Below are 21,008 nucleotides of genomic sequence, written 5' to 3' on the forward strand. Positions count from 1 at the left end.
CTTATCCAACTATGAATGCCTGAGGCTAAAATGAACTTCTGAAAACTTAAATGTTAAAAGTCAGAAAACTCACTATTTAGAAGAACCTAATGGTGAATCATTTGATAACACCAGATTTTTATACCATAATTTCTCAGTTCTAAAATATGGGCTCACCTTAACTCCATGCTGCAGCGTTGAGCAGTTCCAAAACTGGAAACGCTTCTTACAATTTGTTGTCAAAAGAAGTTAGCCAACCATTTTCCCCTGAGAAACTATTAACGGTGAATCTTACAGACATTAAAGAGTACAACTTTTACTTTACAAAGACATCTCAATAAGCATTAGAACTATTCTCTGGGGGAATTCCTTTTAACTAAGTATAACTGAAGCCCACATGACAGTCAGGTTCAGAGGCTCACTTATGTCTTTTGACAAGTCATTTCATAAACTCTATAGTTTTCTTTTCAATCTCAAATTTTCATTTCTATTATCATAATAAAAATATCACTAAAAGAGGGTAGAAGAGAGAGGATAAAAAGAAGACATCCTGTTGGCCTAAAACCTGGCCATTACTTTAAAAAATGTTCACAATTTGTTTGGAGGGAAGTTGAGGGGTGAGGGGGCCACAGCGGTGAAGCCAGGGCCTAGCGGCACTGCCGGGACCTGCCCTCCATCCTCAGCAAGTGCTGCCAAGACAGGAGGACACACAAGGCCTGGTGGGTTCCTACTAAGATCTGGTTTTCAGCTACAGACTGACACAAACAGCAGCAGCTCCGTAAGCCACTCGTCTGTATCTGAAAGCAGAGCCCCTGAATGACAAGACTTTCCTTCTCGCCACAGAACTCTCTGTGGGAAGCTGCGGTGGTCATCTGAGAAAGCAAAGGCCGGGAGTACAGGAATGAGCGAGCCACTTCCCACCGCTCCTGTGTAAGAAGAGAATGATGCTCAAAATTTGTTCCTGGTCTGAAACATGATACATGGAAAAGATTTTTTGAAAAAGATAAATGATGTGCAGAGGCCAGGCTGAAAGTGCATTTATAAACCTCAGCCGGGAAAAGACTGCTGCGACCCCTGCCCTCCCATCTTGGCAGGCTGGGTTCTAGGACAGAGTCACCTGACGTCCATCACCTCACTTGGTCAACAGTCCTATCTCATTCCTGGAATTCATTGGTCAAGAAGAGCCAAACATTTCATAAGAATAACCTAAAACTTACCTAAACCAAGGTTCTATGCATGATAGAAATGTACGGGCATGTTTATTTTCCCAGTATGCTAGAGTTGAGACTCACATAAAAAATATTAATACGCTCTCTTTTATCAATCATGGAATCGCAAAAAAAAATCAACCATTAAAACTGCAATCCAGGACACCAAACCAGATGGCCCATTTTGTTGGCAGCCCTGTCTGCAAATGTGGATTAAAATCTTCATACCTGCTATTTTGTATTTGATTTTATCATCACATCCTACTTCTAATCCTAGCTCTGCTACGAAGTATCTGGTGACCCTGGCACATCACTTAACACTCTCTGTAAATAAGGCCACTGGATCTCAGGGTTTCTGATACCTTTCCAGTTTCAAACTTCTATCTTGGAAGACATTTTCTCAAGCCAGTGATTAAAAGAAGTTTATGTTACTCTACTTCACTTTGTTGTCAAAGAAGAAACGGATGTTCCTTAAAAATTTCAGTGCTCTTATAACTGCTTTCCTGGTAAGAAAGCTCCTGGAGGTGACAGCCACAGGCAGGTTATACATGAACGCTCTCCCCTGTTGGTCCTTCCCCACCACTACCACTTTAAAAACAGCTTTGATCTAAATTACCAACCTTTACTCTTACAATCAATCACTTAAGTTTATTTCAATTTTAAATTCTATATATTTTATTTTCATTTGAAATTTTCACAGATTAAAAGATTGCATATTATGTCAATTTATAGGCAGTTTGCAGCACTGATTCTAAAAAAGAAAAACAAAAAAAAAAAGACAGGAACAGTAATCATTAGATCGCAGGTGTGAATGACCATGAAAACAGACCTCTTCCTGCAAACCAAGCCACAATTTCCCATCAATCCAGCAGCAACATCTTGACGATGAAGTGAAGAAAGACGTGGTATCTTATGTCATGCCCAGAACACCAAGTGATGCGCAAAGCTGCAGGCAGCCAAGGGCCGGCGGCAGCACGTCATGCAGACCCACCTAGTAAGCGCTCCGCCTCTCCCGCCCGCGATGCTGGAAGCAGCACGCTCTGGATGGAAGTTCGTTCCCTGTCACAACTGAATGAGTTCAGGCAATGCTTTACAAAAATGACAAGGTTCTTCCAAAGGTCCAAGGCACCAAGGATATAAAGCCTTTTAGAAAATACCCAGAAATGAAGAGACTAAAAAAGGGAATTAGTTTCTCAAGAAGGGAAATGTTATTACTGTAACCAGTGTAAATAATTACTTTAGATCGATTACAATCAAAACCCACAGGAAGCAGCCTGTGCTGTGAGAGCACGTCTGACTGAAGAGCTCTCCCACGGGTGCTTGGGGAGCGCTGGCTGGTACAGGTGGGCTCTTCCTGGAGCCAGAGAAGCTGTGCATCATTTGTATTTGTAAAATCCTTCTCCACTCTTCTTACCAAGTTTCTTCTCTGCTACCAATTTATTCAAGGTCGCGCTGGGCTGATACAAGGGGTTCTTTACATCCATTTCATACCACCCTATTAAGAGGAAGGAAAAGCACTTAGGATGACATGCTAGGCATTTTTAAAAAAATCTGTGTTATTAGAGAAACTGTGGGCTTACCGAATAATCCTGCCTACAACAGAGGATTCCCATATGGTTAAGCTTATTTTTATGCCTTGGCATTCCTAGAGCAAGCCTGGAGGCAGGGCCTGGGGACAAGGGGTCACTGAGGCCAGCAGGAAAAGAGAGGAAGGCTGAGCTCTTGCAGCCACATCAGCCCTCAAGCAGGGGAGCTACTCAGAGGCCTGCCCTATTTAGATCCTCCTGCTTATCTGATCCCTTCCTGGTCATCATTGATGACAGACTCCAATTTGCCAAAAGTCCCAGGGAACACAAATAGAACCTGTTATTTTGTGGGCTGGACTCCTCAGTGGCACATTTAAACAGCTCTCAGAATACGTGTTTAAAGTCCGAATTTGCTACTACTGGTATTTTGCACTCTCATGCTTTAACTAGAACCCTCCTTAGTTGTCCCAAATATGCCAGTATTCTTCGTGAAGTTCGGTAAGTAGTGAGCTACACTCAGCTTCAGTGGTCCAGTTTTGTTTTATTTTTCATCTACATATTTTCATTTGGAAATGTTTTATCACTACAGTGAAACTAAATTTTAGAGACACTGGATATCATTAGTTTATTATTAAAGAGAGACATGGATATTATTTACATTATGAAAGATTTTGAAGCTTCAATTATTATGCTTCAATTATGCAGCTACATATGATGCAATTTCAAGTGATTTATTCCAGTCTCCCTACTTCCCAAGAGGTCACCAACTCTAAGTAAGAAAAAAATCCTTGATGTCTAGATTGACTTCAGAGCATCCATATTCTGGGAAAAGCACTTTCTCTACAATTTGCACATGAATTGGTTGAATCTCTCCACCCTCTTCTTTAAATCCCAAGCCAACAACCATTACTGTTCTGTGCAATATTTTCCCTTGAGATTTTTCTGGATGCATAATGCCTCTTTTGGTTACAGTTTCAGATGTACTCCTTTCAACCAATACTCAAAGAGGGGAAGAAACTTTCTAAATGCCTGTCCTGCCAAAGCTCTGGCCACATCAACTCATAACCCACTCTCAAGCCACTGCCACCACCATAAGGAGCAGTAGCCAGGTTTTAATACATATTTTTACCCAGTCTTCAGAGTCACTCAATTAAAATGGGTACACTTTAAAAAATGCTTGTGTATTGTGACTGCAGTAGAGGTTACACAAATCAGCACATGATAAAATGGCCCAGTGTACCATTCCTGGGTTTAATACTATATTATGTTTACGTAAGATGTAGCTGCTAGGGTAAACTGGGTAAAAGGTATGTAGGACCTGTCTATACTCTTAACTGCCACTTCTTGTGAAACTATAATTTTTCAAAATAAGAAGTTAGGAAAAAAAAAAAGGTTGGCCTGTTGAGAGAAACTACCCAGCCACATTTCTCCTTCTCCCGATACCTAACAGAATCTTTAAGCAGGTGAGGTAGGGAGGGTGACAGAAGGTCTGCTAAGACCCCTTATCATTTTTCTTTTAAACAGGCCCTAAAGGTCACAGTTCAGAGAAATAACCTCAACTCAATAAAAGACCATGAAAATCCCAATTCCTACCATCCATGATGAACTTCGTAGTATCCAGCCCAACATAGTCAAGAAGCTCAAATGGGCCCATGGGGTACCCGGCTCCCAACTTCATAGCAGTGTCAATATCTTCCTTGGATGCATCACCTAGGGAGAACAGGGCAGCACTGAGTTACCACCATCTTTCCCACAAGTCTCCCTATCACACCAGGTAGTCCCAGAATTTCTAGGGGTTTATATATTTGCATATTCAGAAACTTCCTAGAGTCAGGATTGCTAGTATGGGTAAGATTTCATCTCAAAAGTACAAGCCAAAAATGTAAAAAAATTTTCAAAACTCTTCCACCATGTGAATGAGGTGAATTCTACAGCACTGCTACTTTGTGTAGAAGAGGTAAGCCCCCTGTGGTCTGGAAACTTTAGTTATTTTCTGATGAATGGGGATCTTCCAACCCTGGAATAGTACTAACCCTGGAATAGTACTAAATAATAATTTACTGAAATATCACAATAACAGAAATAAAACGTTTCACATTAAAAATTCCTTAGAGGGTCAACAGTACACTGGAGCTGGCAGAGAAGAATCAAAGAACTTGAATACAAGACAAATAAAATCATCCAGTCTGAGGAGCAGAAGAATGGAGAAAAGAAAACAGAGCCTGAGGAACCTGTGGAATACCATTAACTGTACCAGCATTCATTCTGTGGAGAGCTCTAGAGGAAGAGAGAAAGGGGCAGAGAGAATATTCAAAGAAATAATGGCTGAGACCTTCCCAAATTGGATATATACATCCAAGTGCACAACGAACTCCAAACAAGAGAAACCCAAATAGACCCACCCCACAGCATGCTATAATCAAACTGTCAAATGCCAAAAATAAAGAATTCTGAAAACTCCAAGAGAGAAGGAAAAAGTCATATACAAGGGAACCTCAAAAAGATTAAATGTTGATCTCTCATAGAACCATGGAGGCAAGAGGGTTATGGGAGGACATATTTAAAGTGCTGAAAGCAAACTAACTGCCAATCAAGAATTCTATATCTGGCAAAACTTTCAAAAATTAGGGAGAGATTAAGACATTTCCAGATAAACAAAAGCTGAGGGCCTTGGTCACCACTAGACCAGCCATACAAGATACTAAAGAGAGTTCTGCAGGTTTAAAGAAAAGGACATTTCAACATTAAAGCCACATGAAAAAATAAAGATGAATAGTGAAAATAATGAACATGGGTAAATATAAATGCCAGTACTATTGTATTTTTGGTTTGCAACACTAATTTATACTTCCTGCAGGATCCAAAAAGCTAATGTAATGCACATAATGTAATGGTAAATCAGTGGTTAGGGACTTATACTGTATAAAAGTAATTTGTGACAAGAACTATATAAAGGTGGGGGGGGGTGCAAGAACATAGTTTATGTGTACTACTGACATTTCAGTGCAAGCAAAACTGTTATAGATTTAGGATGTTAAATTTAAGCCCCAAGTAACTAATAAAGAAAATAATGAAGAATACGCAGGTTTGCAGAGGTAGAAATTAGTAGTTTGCCAGAGACAGGGACAGGGGAAACAGTTCCTGCATAACACTGCAGTGACAGATACAGGCCATTATATATTTTGTCATAACCTACAAAATTGTGCAGGACAGAGTGTAAATTATAATGTAAACTGTAGTCCATAGTTAACAGCAATGCTTCAATATGTGTTCATCAATTGTAACAAATGTACCACACTAATGAGGGATGTTATTGATGTGGGAAAGTATGGGAGAGGGAGGGAGTAGAGAATTATGGAAATCCCTTATATGCATAACATTTATGTAATCTAAAGTGTCTTTAAAAATAAAAAAAATAATAATTTGATTTAAAAAATGGGTGTAGGGTTTTTCTGTATGGGGAGATGGGAAAGATTTAGTAATGGAAGGTAGTGAGGGTACCACAACGTAATGAATATGATTAACCCCACAGAATGGTATGCTTTGGAGTGGTTGCAATGGGAAAGTTTATGTTGTATCCCCACAATAAATAAAAAAGAAAGCAACTAAAGAGACAATGATGGTTGGAGGCAATACATGACCTTGGATGAGCTCTGACAAGGGAAGAGAAAAAGTTCAAAAGGACATTATTGGCTCAAGTGGTTAAGTGCCTGCCTCCCACAGAGGAGGTCCCGGGTTTGGTTCCTGGTGCCTTCTAAAAACAAAAAAACAAATAACAAGCCAACAAACGTAAAAACCAACTCAGGGGAGCCAATGTGGCTCAGTGGTTGAGCACCAGCTTCCCACATCTGAGGTCCTTTAAAAAAAAAAAGGGTGGGGACCTTATTGGGACATATGAAAAAATTAGAATAGAGACTGTAAGATTTATATCAATATTAATTTTTTTTTTGTCTGATAGCTGCACTTACCATGGATACATTCCTTGTTTTTAGGAACTAATGTACATGGTAGTGTTAAGTGTTCAAGAAGTATGATGTAGGGAATCGGACTTGGCCCAATGGATAGGGCGTCCGCCTACCACATAGGAGGTCCGTGGTTCAAACCCTGGGCCTCCTTGACCTGTGTGGAGCTGGCCCATGAGCAGTGCTGATGTTGCGCAAGAAGTGCCATGCCACGTGGAGGTGTCCCCCGCGTAAGGGAGCCCCACATGCAAGGAGTGCGCCCCATAAGGAGAGCCGCCCAGTGCGAAAGAAAGTGCAGCCTGCCCAGGAATGGCGCCGCACACACGGGGAGCTGACACACAAGATGACGCAACAAAAAGAAACACAGATTCCTGGTGCTGCTGACAACAATACAACAGTGGAAGCAGACACGAAGAACACCCAGCAAACAGACAGAGAGCAGACAACTGGGGTGGGGGCGGGGGAGGGAAGGGGAGAGAAATAAAAAATAAATCTTAAAAAAAAAGGAAGCATAATGTAAACAACTTACACTCAAGTATTCAGAAAATGAACTGACTGATAGATACAGGTAGATAGATGGGCACACAGCAGATGGATGGATAGAGTGATAGGTGATAGATAAGACTGAATGATATAGCAAACAAGACAAAATGTTTTAACTGGTGGATCTGGGTTTATTATTTTTGCAACTGTCCTATAAGTCTGAATGTATTTCAAAATAAAAAGTTTAAAATTTTAAAAGATCATTTAAATGAAGAGCATATTTTTCATTGAGAAATGAGCATGAGTTGTTTTTTTTTTTTTTTTTTTAAGAAAGTAAGCTGTTCATGTAAAAATTTTTGTCACCTTTCTTGGTTTTACAAGTAACGAGTATTCTCCTGGAATAACCCCTTAGTCAAGACAATTGCTTAAGAAAAGTCCAGTGATTTTTCACAAGAGCTCAAAGTCTACTCAATGGGAAAAGAATAATCTCTTCTACAAATGATCTGAGAAAACTGGATATCCGCATGCAAAAGATGAAAGTGGATGCCTATCTCACACCATATACAAAAGTAACTTTTAATGGGTCAAAGATCTAAAAATAAGAAATAAAACCCCTAGAAGAAAACATTGGGAAATGTCTTCAGGACCTTGTATTAGGCAATGGATTCTTAGACTTTATTCCAAAAGCACAAGAAAAGTAAAAAAAAAACAGATCAAATGGACTGTGGAGATTGTTATGGACCCCAGGAAAAGACATGTTCTTAATATTAATCCTTTCCTATGGGTATGAACTCAGTGTAATTAGGACCTTTTCAAGATATTATTTTTTAGTTAAGATATGGGCGAATGACTCAGAATGGACCTTAATGCTATTACGGGGGGACTTTAAAAGGAGGAGCTAGAAACTGGAAGTCAATGAAACCTGGAAGAGGAAGGAGAAGATACTGCCATGTGATAGGAAAGCCAAGGAACCAAGGATTGCCAGTCAGCCAGCATTCTACCAATCTGAGGAGGAAATAAACCTAGCCTCTGAAACTGTGAGCTACCCCTTTGTGTGGTATTTGTCACAGCAGCCAGGAAACTAAGATATGGATCTCATCAAAATTAAAAACTTTTGTGCATCAAAGGGCATTAGCAAGAAAGTGAAAAGACAACCTAGACAATAGAAGAAAATATTTGGAAACCATAAAGAACTCCTACAACTCAACAACAACAAAATGACAACCCAATTAAAAAATGGGCCAAGGACATGAGAGACATTTTTCCAAAGATCTACAAATAGCCAGTTAAGCACATGAAAAGATGTTCAACATTATTTGCCACCAGGGAAATGCAAATCAAAATTAGATACCACTTCACACCCACTAGAATGGCTATTACTTGAAAAACACAAGTATTGATGAGGATGTAGAGAAACAATGCCCTCTTGTGGTTTGGTAGGAATGTAAATTGGGGCAGACACTGTAGAAAAACAGCTTGGTGGTTCCTCACGAAGTATATAGCTACCATATAACCCAGCAAACCCGCTTCTAGGTATATACCCCAAAGAACTGAAAGCAGGGATGCAGAGCTTTGTACACCAACATTCATAGCAGCATTATTCACATTTGCCAAAAGGTGATAGTAACCTAAGTGTCCATCAGTGGATGAATGGATAAACAAAATGTGGCATATAGATGCAATGGAATATTATTCAGCCATATAAAGGAAAGAAGTTCTGATACATGTTACAACAAAGATGAATCTTGAAGACATCACATTGAATACATAAGCCAGAAATAATAGGACAAATAGTGTATGATCTCACTTATAAGAAATAACTAGTATGTTCAAAATCATAGAGATAGGAAGATCACAGGGTACCAGGGACAAGGGAGGACTGGGGAGTGGGGCATGGAAAGTTAATGTTTAATGGGTAAAGAGTTTCTATATGGGGTGATAGAAAAGTTTTCAAAATGGAGGATGGTTTATGACAGCACAACATTGTGAATGTAATTAATACTACCAAATTGTACACTTGAAAGTGGTTAAATAAGAAATGTTACATTGCATATGCTACCACAATAAAAATTAAAAGAAGGGAGGAAAAAAAGAAAGAGGAAAAAAATTCAAACCTGATTTATAAGTGCCATGGATATTTATATTTGAGAGTGTTGAAGACAAAAGCTGATGTGCTTTTTCCTTGGAATTTTACCGTTAACATATTGTCCTGTGGCCATGTGAGGCCTTTACAGAGAACAAACTGTCCCCTTTCTCTGAAATCAGGAACTGGAAAATTCTGTAACAAAAGGCTATCTAGAATTTTGTTCTAAAACATAAAGAAGTGGTAAATCATATGATAGCTAGTTAAAAAGTGGGAGAAATGTTTAAACATATAAGATTTCTTGCCTAAAAACTTAAGTTTTTAGGCACAAGCATTAGGAACCACTTAAATAGCTGTAAAGACTATATATTTAAGAACATAAAACATTCCGAAGAAACATCTAAGGATTTCAAGGCAGTTCAAAGTTTAAATTAAATTAAAATACCTCCCGATTACTTTTTAAAAACTTTTATTGATACATATTAATAAAGCATACACTATATCCAAAGTGTACAATCAGTGGTATTTGGTATAACCATATAGTTGTGCACTCATCACTTCAATCATTATTAAAGCATTTTCATTATTTCAATAATAATAAAAAACAAAAACCAGACAAACAAGGAAATTCCTCACCTCTCAAATCTGTTTCCCCTGCTGTACATAGCAGCTATTCTTGCACATTTATTTATTAAGCCATTTTATTGAGATGTATTCACATACCACATAATCAAGTTCTTTGTTGTAAAATTGTAAAATAAAGAGAAAAATAGATTGAAAGAAATTACAAGTTTTAAAAGACTGCAAGGCCAGGTTAGATTTAATTATAAAAAATAGTATAGCAACAAATATTAATAATTGTTAAGTATTAATTCAAATATAACAGAAATTAATTATAACATTCTAATTTTTATATTATAGCTGTAATTATTGGACATAATCTCAAAGAATGAAATGAATTATTGGTTTAGTTATTTAATTTCTATTTAGGCCATAAGTCTTTCTAGATAATCAAATTACTATTTGGGGATTCTTCACATCTTATTGGAATGAATTACAGCAGATTACAATTGGCCAACTCATATTTGATGAGACAGAAAACCTCAATATTTTTTGTTCAACAGTAGTCATGCTAAATTATTGATCCAGATGGATTATTTTAATTAAAAATTATGACTAAGGAGCAAAGAATAAGGAAGTATCCAAAAATATATCTCTTCTCCAGTCCTCCTCAATTAAAAGCAAATGTTTATTTTGTATGAAGAAAATTACAGAACACTGATCACTAGAACAACTTGCCAGTTGCATTAAATAATTATTGTTCATATACTATAATATTGTTATTTTATGTTTATTTGGTCTATTCTAGCTCTTTTCTGGTTACTATTTGCATAGAATACCTTTTTTCAACCTTTCACTTTAAACCTGAGGTGGGTCTCTTGTAGACAACATAGAGAGCTTATATTTTTTTATCCATTCTATCAATCTATGTCTTATGATTGGGGAGTTTTTCTGCCTCATCAAATTATGAGTTGGCCAACTGTTATCTACTGTAATTCATTCCAATAAGTTGTGAAGAATTCCCAAATAGGAATTTGATTATCTAGAAAGAATTATGGCCTAAGTGGACATTAAGTCTATTAACACTCCGTGTTAATACTGTAAAGGCATTACTTACTTCATCAATTCTGTCCTTCAGCTCTCTGTTGTCATATCGTTCTACTGTCTTTTTATTCTTTAATTTACCCTTCCTGATACTCTACATTTCTAAACTCCTCTCCAAATCTCTCACTCTTGTTTTTTCCTTTCAGGCTGCAGCACTCCCTTTAGTATCTCTTGCAAATCTGGTCTTTTGGTAACATATTCTATCAGTTTTATTTATCTGTGAAGATGCTGAACTCACCCTCATTTTTATGGACAGTTTTGCAGGACACAGAATTCTTGGCTGGCAGTTTTTCTCTTTCAGTATCTTAAATACATCATACCACTTTCTTTTCTCCTCTGTGGTTTCTGATTAGAGACTGGCACTTAATCTTATTAAATTTCCTTTGCATGTGATGCTTTGCTTTTCTCTTGCTGCTTTCAGAATTCTCTCTTTATCTCTGATAGCTGTCAATCTGAGAGTCTTGGGGTAGGTCTATTTGGATTTATTCTGTCTGGGGTGCACTGTCCTTCTTGGATATTGATATTTATGTTCTTTATAAGGGTTGGGAAGTTTTCAGTCATTATGTCCTCAAAAATTCTTTCTGCCCCTTTCCCACTCTCTGCTCCCTGTGGGACATCAATAATGCAAATGTTTATGCATTCCATGCTGTTATTCAATTCCCTGAGACTCTGTTTCATTTTTTGCATTCTCTTCTTTTTGTTCTGTCTTTTCCAGTTCAGATGTTCTGTCTTCAAAGTCACCAATTCTGTTTTCAAGCAATTCAAATCTGCTCTTATGTGCCTCTAATGTATTTTTAATCTCACCCATTATGTCTTTCATTCCCATAAGGTCTGTTACTTTTCTTTGCAGGCTTTCAAATTGTTCTTTATGCTCTCCCAGTGTCTTCTTAATATCATTTCTTTAGTCATATTTTCCTTAAATTCTTTGATTTAGGACAGTTGTGTGATTATCACTGATAAACTGTCTTAAATCCTGTATCTCTTCAGGATATTTGGTTTGTTCTTTTGGCTGGACCATCTCTTCCTGTTTCCTAGTATGGCTTATAATTTTTTGCTGATGTCTAGGCATCTGAATATGTTGGTGAATTTACTCTGATGGCCAGTTTCTCTCTTGCCTATTGCTTTTTTTTTCTTTCCCATAGCTCTTCTTAGATTTTGGTTCAACTTATTCTCAGTCTTTAAAATTTCCCAGCTTAAGTTTTCAAAATCGGACTAGGGAATCACTAGTGGGGTGCAGATTTTCTCTCAGGGGTTGGATACAGAAAGCACAAACAGTTTTTGTCCATGCAATTTTCAGCAGATGTTTCAGTCTCAGCTTTCCTGTATTCTTGTGCTGAATCTCCAAACTGGAGATTCAAAGCAGGCTCTGCTGGCCAATTTCTCTTCAGAAAAGCATCCCAACCTCCCCTCCCTTTTCCCTTGAAACTGCTGACAGGGAGGAGATGTCTGTTTCCCTCTCAGTCGGCTACAGTGAACAGGTATTTTACCCCAGCTTAATATCTTGGGAGTGGGGAAGGGGAGCCCTTCCTGGTCACCATGGGGGCTTGGTAACTCATGTCATTTTGGCTTGTCTCTTTGTCCCTCACCCTCCTGGGAGTTGTATCCTGGTCTCCTGACACCCAAGCAGGTTCCTCAGACAGCTCTTGGCTCTTTCTCCATTATTTTTTTGAGAACACTCAGTTCTGCCTGTTAGTCTGTTGCCATCTTTTCACAATCCCCTCCCAATTACTTTTTATGGGTGACATTATTAGCATTACACTAATGAGTCAACCTGAGGATCCTGAGAATTGTGATTTGTACTTTAGGCCATAGGAAAGCTAAGAATGATCATATACAATAATCTTATCAGGTGATCTCACTCATTCATTCAACTTTTATTTTAATATCTATCATGTACTAGGCACTAGAAACTCAGAGTGAGACAAAAGAAAATAGGACAAGCCCTCAAGGTGCTCAGGACATAGTGGGAAAAGATAGATGTATAAATAAAAAACTTCAACATAACAAGTGGTACACATTCATGAAGATTCACACAGCTCCATGTGAGCAATGTGGGAGAGAGTTCCTTAGTTGCCATTTCAACCAAAACCACTACGAGGCCCAGGCTCTGAAGGATGAACAGAATCCCAAAAGAAAACTGGGCAGGAACGGACATTCCAGGCGGAGAGAAGAGCACCTTCAGGGCTGAGGCCTAAGCCCTGCCTTCCATCAGGTCCTGCTCCACCATCACCTCAGCAGAGAGCCTGCCCCTCCTCCCTCCAGAAGAAATAGCAACTCTCAGGCCTCCAGGCCAGGACCCAACCATCTCCTTGACTTTGTTTCTCTCCTCTTACGGGTCACAGCCTAACATGGCAGGTTAAAACTGGCTTACTTATGGCCAGTCTTCCCTCATTACAGGATAAGCTCCTTGAGGACAGAAATCAGACAGCATAGTGATGCCAATTTAACTGAAGTTGTTTTGTCAAATCTATATTCAAGGACAGGATAACGAATCCTAGAGCTAATGGCAAGACTACAACTCTAGATTCAGAGACTCATCTGAGGACTATTTTATTTCAAAAAATAATACAAAACAACACATATCATGTGAAAAAATCTAAACAGTTTTACCAAGTCAGCACAACTGTAAAAATTCTGTTTTTGAGTATTACAAAGCAAAAGAGGCAATCAATCCATCAATAACACATGCAGACGGGTGTGCCAAGTGTGAGCTAAGTGTGGTATCATGTTTCAGATTAGTAATTCCTGAGCTTCTTTAGAATTAAGTACTTCTGTAGAATCTGACACCCTCTCCATTTGAAAACATGCAGAATTTTGCATTAACCTTAGGACGTTCAAGGAACTCCCCCCTCCCCTGAGTTAAGAGTTAAGAGTCCCTAACACTGGGCAAGACAACAAAGAAAAGCTTCATCAGTGAACTGCCAGATCTTCTTCCTGGCTGGGTTCCTGGGACCTCTCCAGCACGTTTCTCTAGCCAGCTCATCAGCACCACCTACCAACCATTCTCACCATCAACCACAAACTGGGCTCACACCAACAAGATCAGGAACGGGCGCAGGCACCATTCCTCTATTCATCGACAGATACTTATTAAGTGCTTGACATAATCGAGCACCTCAGGGGTATAAAAGGAGTCCAGATATTGTCCCAGAAAACACAGTGTAGTAAGAGAAGACAGACCCATGCCATGTCACAGGGAGGTAGTGGCAAGGGCCTGAATGGAGGTCCAAAGCATTGAGAGTTAAGATGACAAAAAGGAGCACTGAGGAAACTCAGGTGGGGCCTTGTGAGAAAGCTGGGAATAAGGTAAGCAGTGATAACAGGGCAGAGGATGAGAAAGGCGGTTCTCTGGCAAGAGCACTGTATTTAGTGAGTTACCACAGAACCACTGAATACGTCTCAGCAGAGGCGACAATACAAGGGCTGATACAGTGCTGGGAGGCAGGTCATTACACGCCCAGCCTGTGCCAGCACAGCCTCCTGAGAAGAGCCAACCATGGGGCTCCACCACCTGCGAGGGCCCAGCAATCAGAGTGTGTCATGAGGTGCAGTCTGCTGTTGGGCACCAGCCTGTTAAAGGTCTGATGAGAGAGCTCAGGTCCCAGGGATGGCTGTGACTGACTGGACCAATCCTCAATTGCAGTACGAGGAATGAGTACAAAAAAAGAGTAAACTGAAGGGCACTGTGAAAGAAGCCCAGCACAGTAGAAGCATGAGGCTCAGTCATCGCAGGGCAGTGTGAGAGGGCCTCTGAGCCACCAGCAGAAGCTGTGGGGAGCTGGTGAGACGTGCAGGCGGGAGGGCCCTGTGGCATTCCAGAAGCTGCCCAGGTGTCCAGAGGCCTGAGTGGACTGAGGCTGAGGCGACTCTTTGCTTTAATCTCCCCCACAACCTCACAATAAACCTCCACCACTCAAAGCAGCATTTACCAATCTGTGTGCAGGGAACATTCACACTCCCAGGGTTGTACAGAAAAGCTTCCCCAAACAAATCTAGAAAAGGCTGGGCTAAACAAAGGCAGAGTGTCTTCACTGCACCACCTGAGACTCCCTCAGCTGTGGGGCGGGGATACAATATACGTGTCTCCTAAACTTCCTTGGCAATATGCTGCTTTCTCAGCAAGCCCGGCTGATGATTAGTGTTCCAGAGGATACGTCATGTCAGAAGACACGAGGTAGTGTGAGTTTCTTTGCTGCCTGCAGAGCCTCATTAAGGCAACCTGACTGGAACAGGGGTAGCTGAGACGAAAAAGCAGAATGTGAATGACATGGATGAGTCAAAAATGACAAGTGAACACATGTGGCAGGCAAGAGAGGGAGAATCCAAGATGGCTTCAGGCCTCAGAGTGGAGTTGGCGCGGGCCGCCGGCCGCTGCAAGCGGCTGAGCAGCAGGTGAGTGGAGACTGGGTGGCGACCTGCCTCTACACACCCTCAGAGTTGGTGGAAAGAGGGGGAAGCAAAAGGGATGTCCTGGAAACAGCACCCAGCCCAGACATGGCACCCAGCTGCTTCAGAAGCAGGTGTTCCTTCTCATGCCCTGAGAAGACTGTGGAAAAAGAGGCAGCGGGACCTGCCATGGCAGGCTCTATTGAGACGATGCCAAGACAAACTAGGAACACTTCCCACACAGGGTCAGACACTGCCTTCCAGCTTCACCTCCCTGGTGGCTAATGATGGGGAAGGCTACAGGGAAATCCATGTGTTTAGGAGTCACTGCTGACAAGTGGGAAGCAGGAGAAAAGAAAATGGTTTTCAACTAACAAGGTATATTGGAAAATACATCAAAGTGACAGTATGTTCCAGTGAGAAAAACACCATTGAAAGATGGATCACCAACATGCTACATTCTAAAACACGGCATTTTACTTTTTTTTTCCTTTTTAAAGAAAAAAGCAAAATCCAGTCATTCAAGGTAGGGCAAAATGCTTCACACTTTCTTTGAGGTGTAATTAGGCATATTTGTTGATAGATAAACACTGAAGTGTTGGTTTGATCTTGGAGCAAAAGTGAGGCAATTGCTTCCATAGACCATAGAGAAAAGTTTAATATGTAGAACAGATTCTGAGGAGGCAAATGAGCTTTCATCATACTGCAAGAGCTGGCATAAATGTTTTGTTTCAAAAATGACATTCTCTGGAGCAAGCACTTGTGAATGAAATAATTGAAAACAATTACACTTGCTTTTTATCCAGTCCTACCAAGGTTTGCTTGCCTTTGGAGCAAACATGTTATCTTTCCAGAGACAGAGAGGGAAGGGAGGCTGCAGAACGCATGCTATTTTACAGTCCTGGAGCATGCTTTCTACAATAGGAGAAAATTAACAATTAAGGTAGCCATTCTTAAGGTTAAAAAAATGTATCATGGTATCAGTAAGGACACAGGACTGAGAAACAGTCCTCACTATCTATCAGCGCCTTGCCCTGTTTTTCCCATCACCCAGCACGGAATGTTAGGACCTCAGGAAACTCGAAAGATCACCCAGCCCAGTGACTTTTTAAATTATGATTATTAATTTTAAACAGCTAAAACCTTTTAACCAAAAGCAAAAATACAGGCTATAAATCTAAGCGGCTATGGAAATGCTCTGGCTGGGACTGTAGTGGGGGTCTCGGAGCCTCACTGCAGAGGCCTCAGGGAATCCGGGGGTCCCTGGAACACCGTGACAGGGCCCAGGGCCCAGAGTGGGGTGAGGCCGAGGTCCCGCAGCCACAGAACAGAGCCTCCTTCCCCTATGCAGCGCGGTCCAGCCCTTCCCACAGCCACTGTGGGGTAACTCCCAGTGCCAGGAGGTGAAGCTGCTGGTCAGGCCCGGGTGAGACAGCTACCTCGTTCATGCAGCCTGATTGCTTCCATAAGGTATGGCACCAGGAGGCGGTTTACAATAAACCCAGGAGTGTCCTGTTTTAGGAGAAAGAAAGATAAAAGGCAAGTGAATTTTCATTAAACTTCATCCTTTGTGAAGTCACCAGATTATCCCCCTTTTACAAAACCTGGATTATGCAACCCACATTTATCAAGCTATGCATTTTGACATTTGTTTTGAAGTACCAGCACAGCCTTCTTTCTCACACAACAATCTATCCAACATTCACAGCATAAAAAAAAAAAAAAGTCAAACCTGGCTGCCCCCACTGCACAGATCCTGAAATAAAGACTGAGCAAGCAGAAGAGCCCCTGGCGGCAGCAGATATGGGCTCAAATGCTCATACCCTGACCTTACAGCATTCTGAGACTCTATTTCCTCATCTGTGAACTGGAGATAACTATTTCACTTGTTACAAAGATTAAATTTAAAAATCATGTAAAATGTAGCCTACACTCCAGTGGTAGCCCCTGTCTTCACTCCTCTCCTCTCACATCCCTTCAGGAATCCAGTGAAAATAACACCTCACCTTACACACATCTCAAGGAGCCTTCCCAGCCAGCCACGCCCTGGCTGCTTGGTATTTTCTCGCTCTCCAGTGCAGTATAACTGAGGTGGGGCAGGTCCTTCGATGAACTGCTGGCGTCTAGGGATGATTCCTTGTACTGCACATCCCTTTCTTGACAGCCCTCCTCAATAAGTTTAATCATCTCTCCTAAGGACCAGTGTAGGTTGGGACTTTACTGATTTCTTTTGGGTACTTTTGGGGAAGACCAGGTAGGTAATTTTTTGGTGGTATTTACATAAAGCTGATTTCCACTAAGCAAATGGCAACCCCTTTTTGTCAGAAGGCTGTGGTCTTCCTGGAGGCAAAAAATCTCACTCTGGCCCTGGCCTTGTGTTCAGTTTCTAGCATATACTAGGCACTCAACAGACATTTGGGTAAAAGATGACCAGGCTCATGCATTACTGACTACATGCTATGTAAACTGCACAGTAAAAATGACAAGATTTGTACTTCCTTTAACTTTGGACTGAAACAGTCCCTATCCCTAAATCCACAAGCATACAGAGATACATAAAAGAACTTTATCAATTTATCCAAGATTGTATTAATGAAACTACAACAGCTTCATAACTGAGGCAAAAATATGTTTTTCAATTTTGAAAGGTTTACTGTCATAATTCAGGATAGGATACCTGAGACATCTGGAAAACAGGAAAAATATTTCCTTCAATGACAATAGTTAACGTTCTCTATATAAAGAGCTCATAGAACTCAACAAAGAAAATGTACTAAAATTCACAAAATATTTAAACTCTCTTACTCATGTACTGATTAGAATAAAATAGCATTTTTGCCAATAAAATCATCTAGAGTTTTTTGCTCATTATTTAATATCCTCATTATTCAATGTTGCTGAGAATACAAAGAGAAAACTACTTCCATACTATTGGTGAGATTGTCAAGGGACATAGTTCTTTTATAAAACAATTTAATTTTATATCATCATAAACCTCTTTTCATAATATTTTTCATAATTCGTTATTTTATCTAATACCTTATTGTACTTACAATGTGCCAGGCACTGTACTAAATAATTTATAAATACTAACTGGTTTACTGCTCATAATAACCCTGTGAGACAGGTACTATTATCATCCTTATGTGAGGCATGAGGACACTGAGGCACAAAGAGGTTAAGTAACTTGTCCAAGGTTACACAGCCAGTAAACGGCAGAGCCAGGATTTGAACCCAGTCAGTCTGGTTCCAGAGTCTGTGGCCTTAACCTTTATACCAGGCTGTCCCCAAGATGTCTCACTATGATGACAGACATATTCCGGGCACATTCACATCACTTTTCTTTGTCAGAGGTTGATAAACTATGATCCCAGAGGCCAAATCCAGGCCTCAGGCTGTTTTTGTAAATAAAGTTTTATTGGAAAACAGCATGCTCATCTTTTTATGCACTATGGCTGCTTTCACACTACAACAGCACAACTGAGTAGCTGCAACAGAGACCATATGGCCCACAACGCCTAAATATTTACTATCTAGCACTTTAAAGAAAAAGGATGCTGATGCTTATTCCATGTGGTTCCCACATTCTGTCTAGATGCCTCATCAAGAGCCTGAAAAACATGACCCCAAGAGACTCCCAGAAAGTCCTAAGGTAGCACATAGAGTTCTGGAATGATGTAATCAGAGCAATTTGATGAGATCAAGGAGTTCCTTATCCCTGCAGCTGCTGTGGCCACTGTGACGGGAGAACAGATCTTCACCCTCCATGAATTGATTATGCTGCTGAAGAGAATCACTGGCCTTTTCCTGCACTTCCATATTTACAAGCAGCTCCTTTTCTGCTACACACTGATCCTTTCTAACACTGTTACTACTTCTTCCACTAACAGAGCATAATGGGGTAAGAAAGTACAACTATAGTATTCAGTTATTAATGTGATTTTTTTAATCTAGATTTAAAAACACTAACATAAACAAAAAAATAGGTGTCTAAAGAAATGAGGCCCCCTAGTAACAAACTATACTCTTAGACAGGGGCGGGGGCAGGGGGGGCAGCACATTCAGAAGTCTGTTTTCTCTTTGGCTGCTGAGGTCTAACAGTTGACTTATTCAGATGATTCATGAACAATATGATTTTATGTGGGTTAATGTAATACTTCAAACAAGGCTATTTTAAAACACAAAAGGATACCATGAGAAGAACCATAATGACATAAAAGATTATGGTAAAAAAAAACAAATGGCTTATTTATAAAAAATCATAATGGTGTGGCATTTCTTGAAAAAACTGCAAATCTGTGGAGAAGCACAGCCTTTAAGTTTCTGACAGAGAAGTAAAGCAAATGGAGAAATTGAAGGTAATCAGAATGAAGCAAGTTATCATTTTAGCAACTAGGTTATAACTTTATGCATAATAACTGGATATCTTCAGAAAGAGAAAAAAAGGCTGGAGATCAAGCACGCGTCCCAATTAACCGTGCTTTTTATTGAAAACAAAACAGAACAGTCCACCGAGAAACAACTTCATGAATGCTCTTTCTGGCAGGGTGGTCTCTTCTCTCTTGTTATTTCCCTAATCATCTGAGACCACCTTTCCGAAAGTGAAATCAAGGATGCACATGCCCCCTGGGACCCCCTGTCCACCGGGCACCACATCCCCTCTAATGCTGCTGGGCACGCAGGCTCCACTAGGCTGCACCTGGACAGGGTTCTCATCCCACTGGTCTAAGGGAAGCTAAAGCTGATGGGGTAACGAAAACCACTGATGAAAATGCAGCCATTCATCAGTGGGTAAATCCCAGAATCGGAGACAAATCCCAAACCCTCTGTTAGAGGAAGCCCAGGGCTTGGTTTCGATGGCAGATTACCACCTGCTGGCCTGGGGCATGGCTTTCAAGTCTGCTTTTCCTGCCAGCAAACTTGCATACTAGCAGGCATGCAGTCAACAGTGCCTTGTTTCTCCCCTGGCTCTTCTAAAGAAGAATCGTCCTAAGATGAGGAAGATCACCTCCTTCCCAATTTAAATATACTCTACCTTGCAAGAAACAGGATGCTTTCCCAGAGTTTTGCTAAAGTCTACCAGAGATTCAAAGGTCTTCTGGCTGGTCATGGGTGTTTTAATGACCTGGAAATGCAAAGCAAAGAATTATGACCTGAGAGTCAGTAAACAACCTCAAAGGAACTTTTCAAGGAAATACAAATCAAATGGAAAGACAAAGACAGTAAAAACAATTTCAGTCTCAGAAAAGAAGTAGAGATCTCACGTCAGAAACAAAATGTTTACCAAAATGTCCACTTTAAGTCAATGGAGCACTACATACAAAATCAAGGCTTAAAATATAAGTTTGTGTGAGCACGTGTATAGGAAAGTTTTTCAGGCTTTGTGGTTGATACAGGAATCAGTCCAAACCCCAGTCCACCACTTGCTGGCTGTGTGACCCTGGGCATGTTTCTTGAAATTGAAATGCTATCAAAATTACCCTACCCACTTCAAGGAGATGAGGTAAGGATGATACAAGTTTAGGGGTAAAGCACTAGGCACAGCTCTGGGGAAGGATGAAGTGCTCTGTAAATGCTGGCTTTTGTTACTGTTTTAGTTGCTATTGTTAATTATGTCAGGGTAGTAAATGGAAGTCTACAGGACAGGATGACTTCTTCAGGATACTCTGCAAGGAAACAAAAAGGAAAAGATGAAACTTCTGTTCCTGACCTTATC

The 21,008-nt window shown here is 40.3% G+C and overlaps 1 protein-coding gene across 1 annotated transcript in view; it reads right to left on the reverse strand.

Moving 5' to 3' along the window:
* Window positions 1–1,820: 1,820 nt before the first annotated feature.
* The window catches only part of HADH (hydroxyacyl-CoA dehydrogenase), a 67,975-nt gene continuing 48,787 nt past the window's right edge, over window positions 1,821–21,008 (reverse strand). The window contains exons 5-8 of the mRNA XM_004476194.5: window positions 20,328–20,417; window positions 16,732–16,804; window positions 4,307–4,423; window positions 1,821–2,682 (exon numbers count right to left, since the gene is read on the reverse strand). Coding sequence (XP_004476251.1) covers window positions 2,564–2,682; window positions 4,307–4,423; window positions 16,732–16,804; window positions 20,328–20,417 — 399 coding nt within the window. The 3' untranslated portion in view covers window positions 1,821–2,563. The remainder of the gene's footprint in view (window positions 2,683–4,306; window positions 4,424–16,731; window positions 16,805–20,327; window positions 20,418–21,008) is intronic.

This window comes from Dasypus novemcinctus, chromosome 1, assembly GCF_030445035.2.
Source record: "Dasypus novemcinctus isolate mDasNov1 chromosome 1, mDasNov1.1.hap2, whole genome shotgun sequence".
Taxonomy (NCBI): Eukaryota; Metazoa; Chordata; class Mammalia; order Cingulata; family Dasypodidae; genus Dasypus; species Dasypus novemcinctus.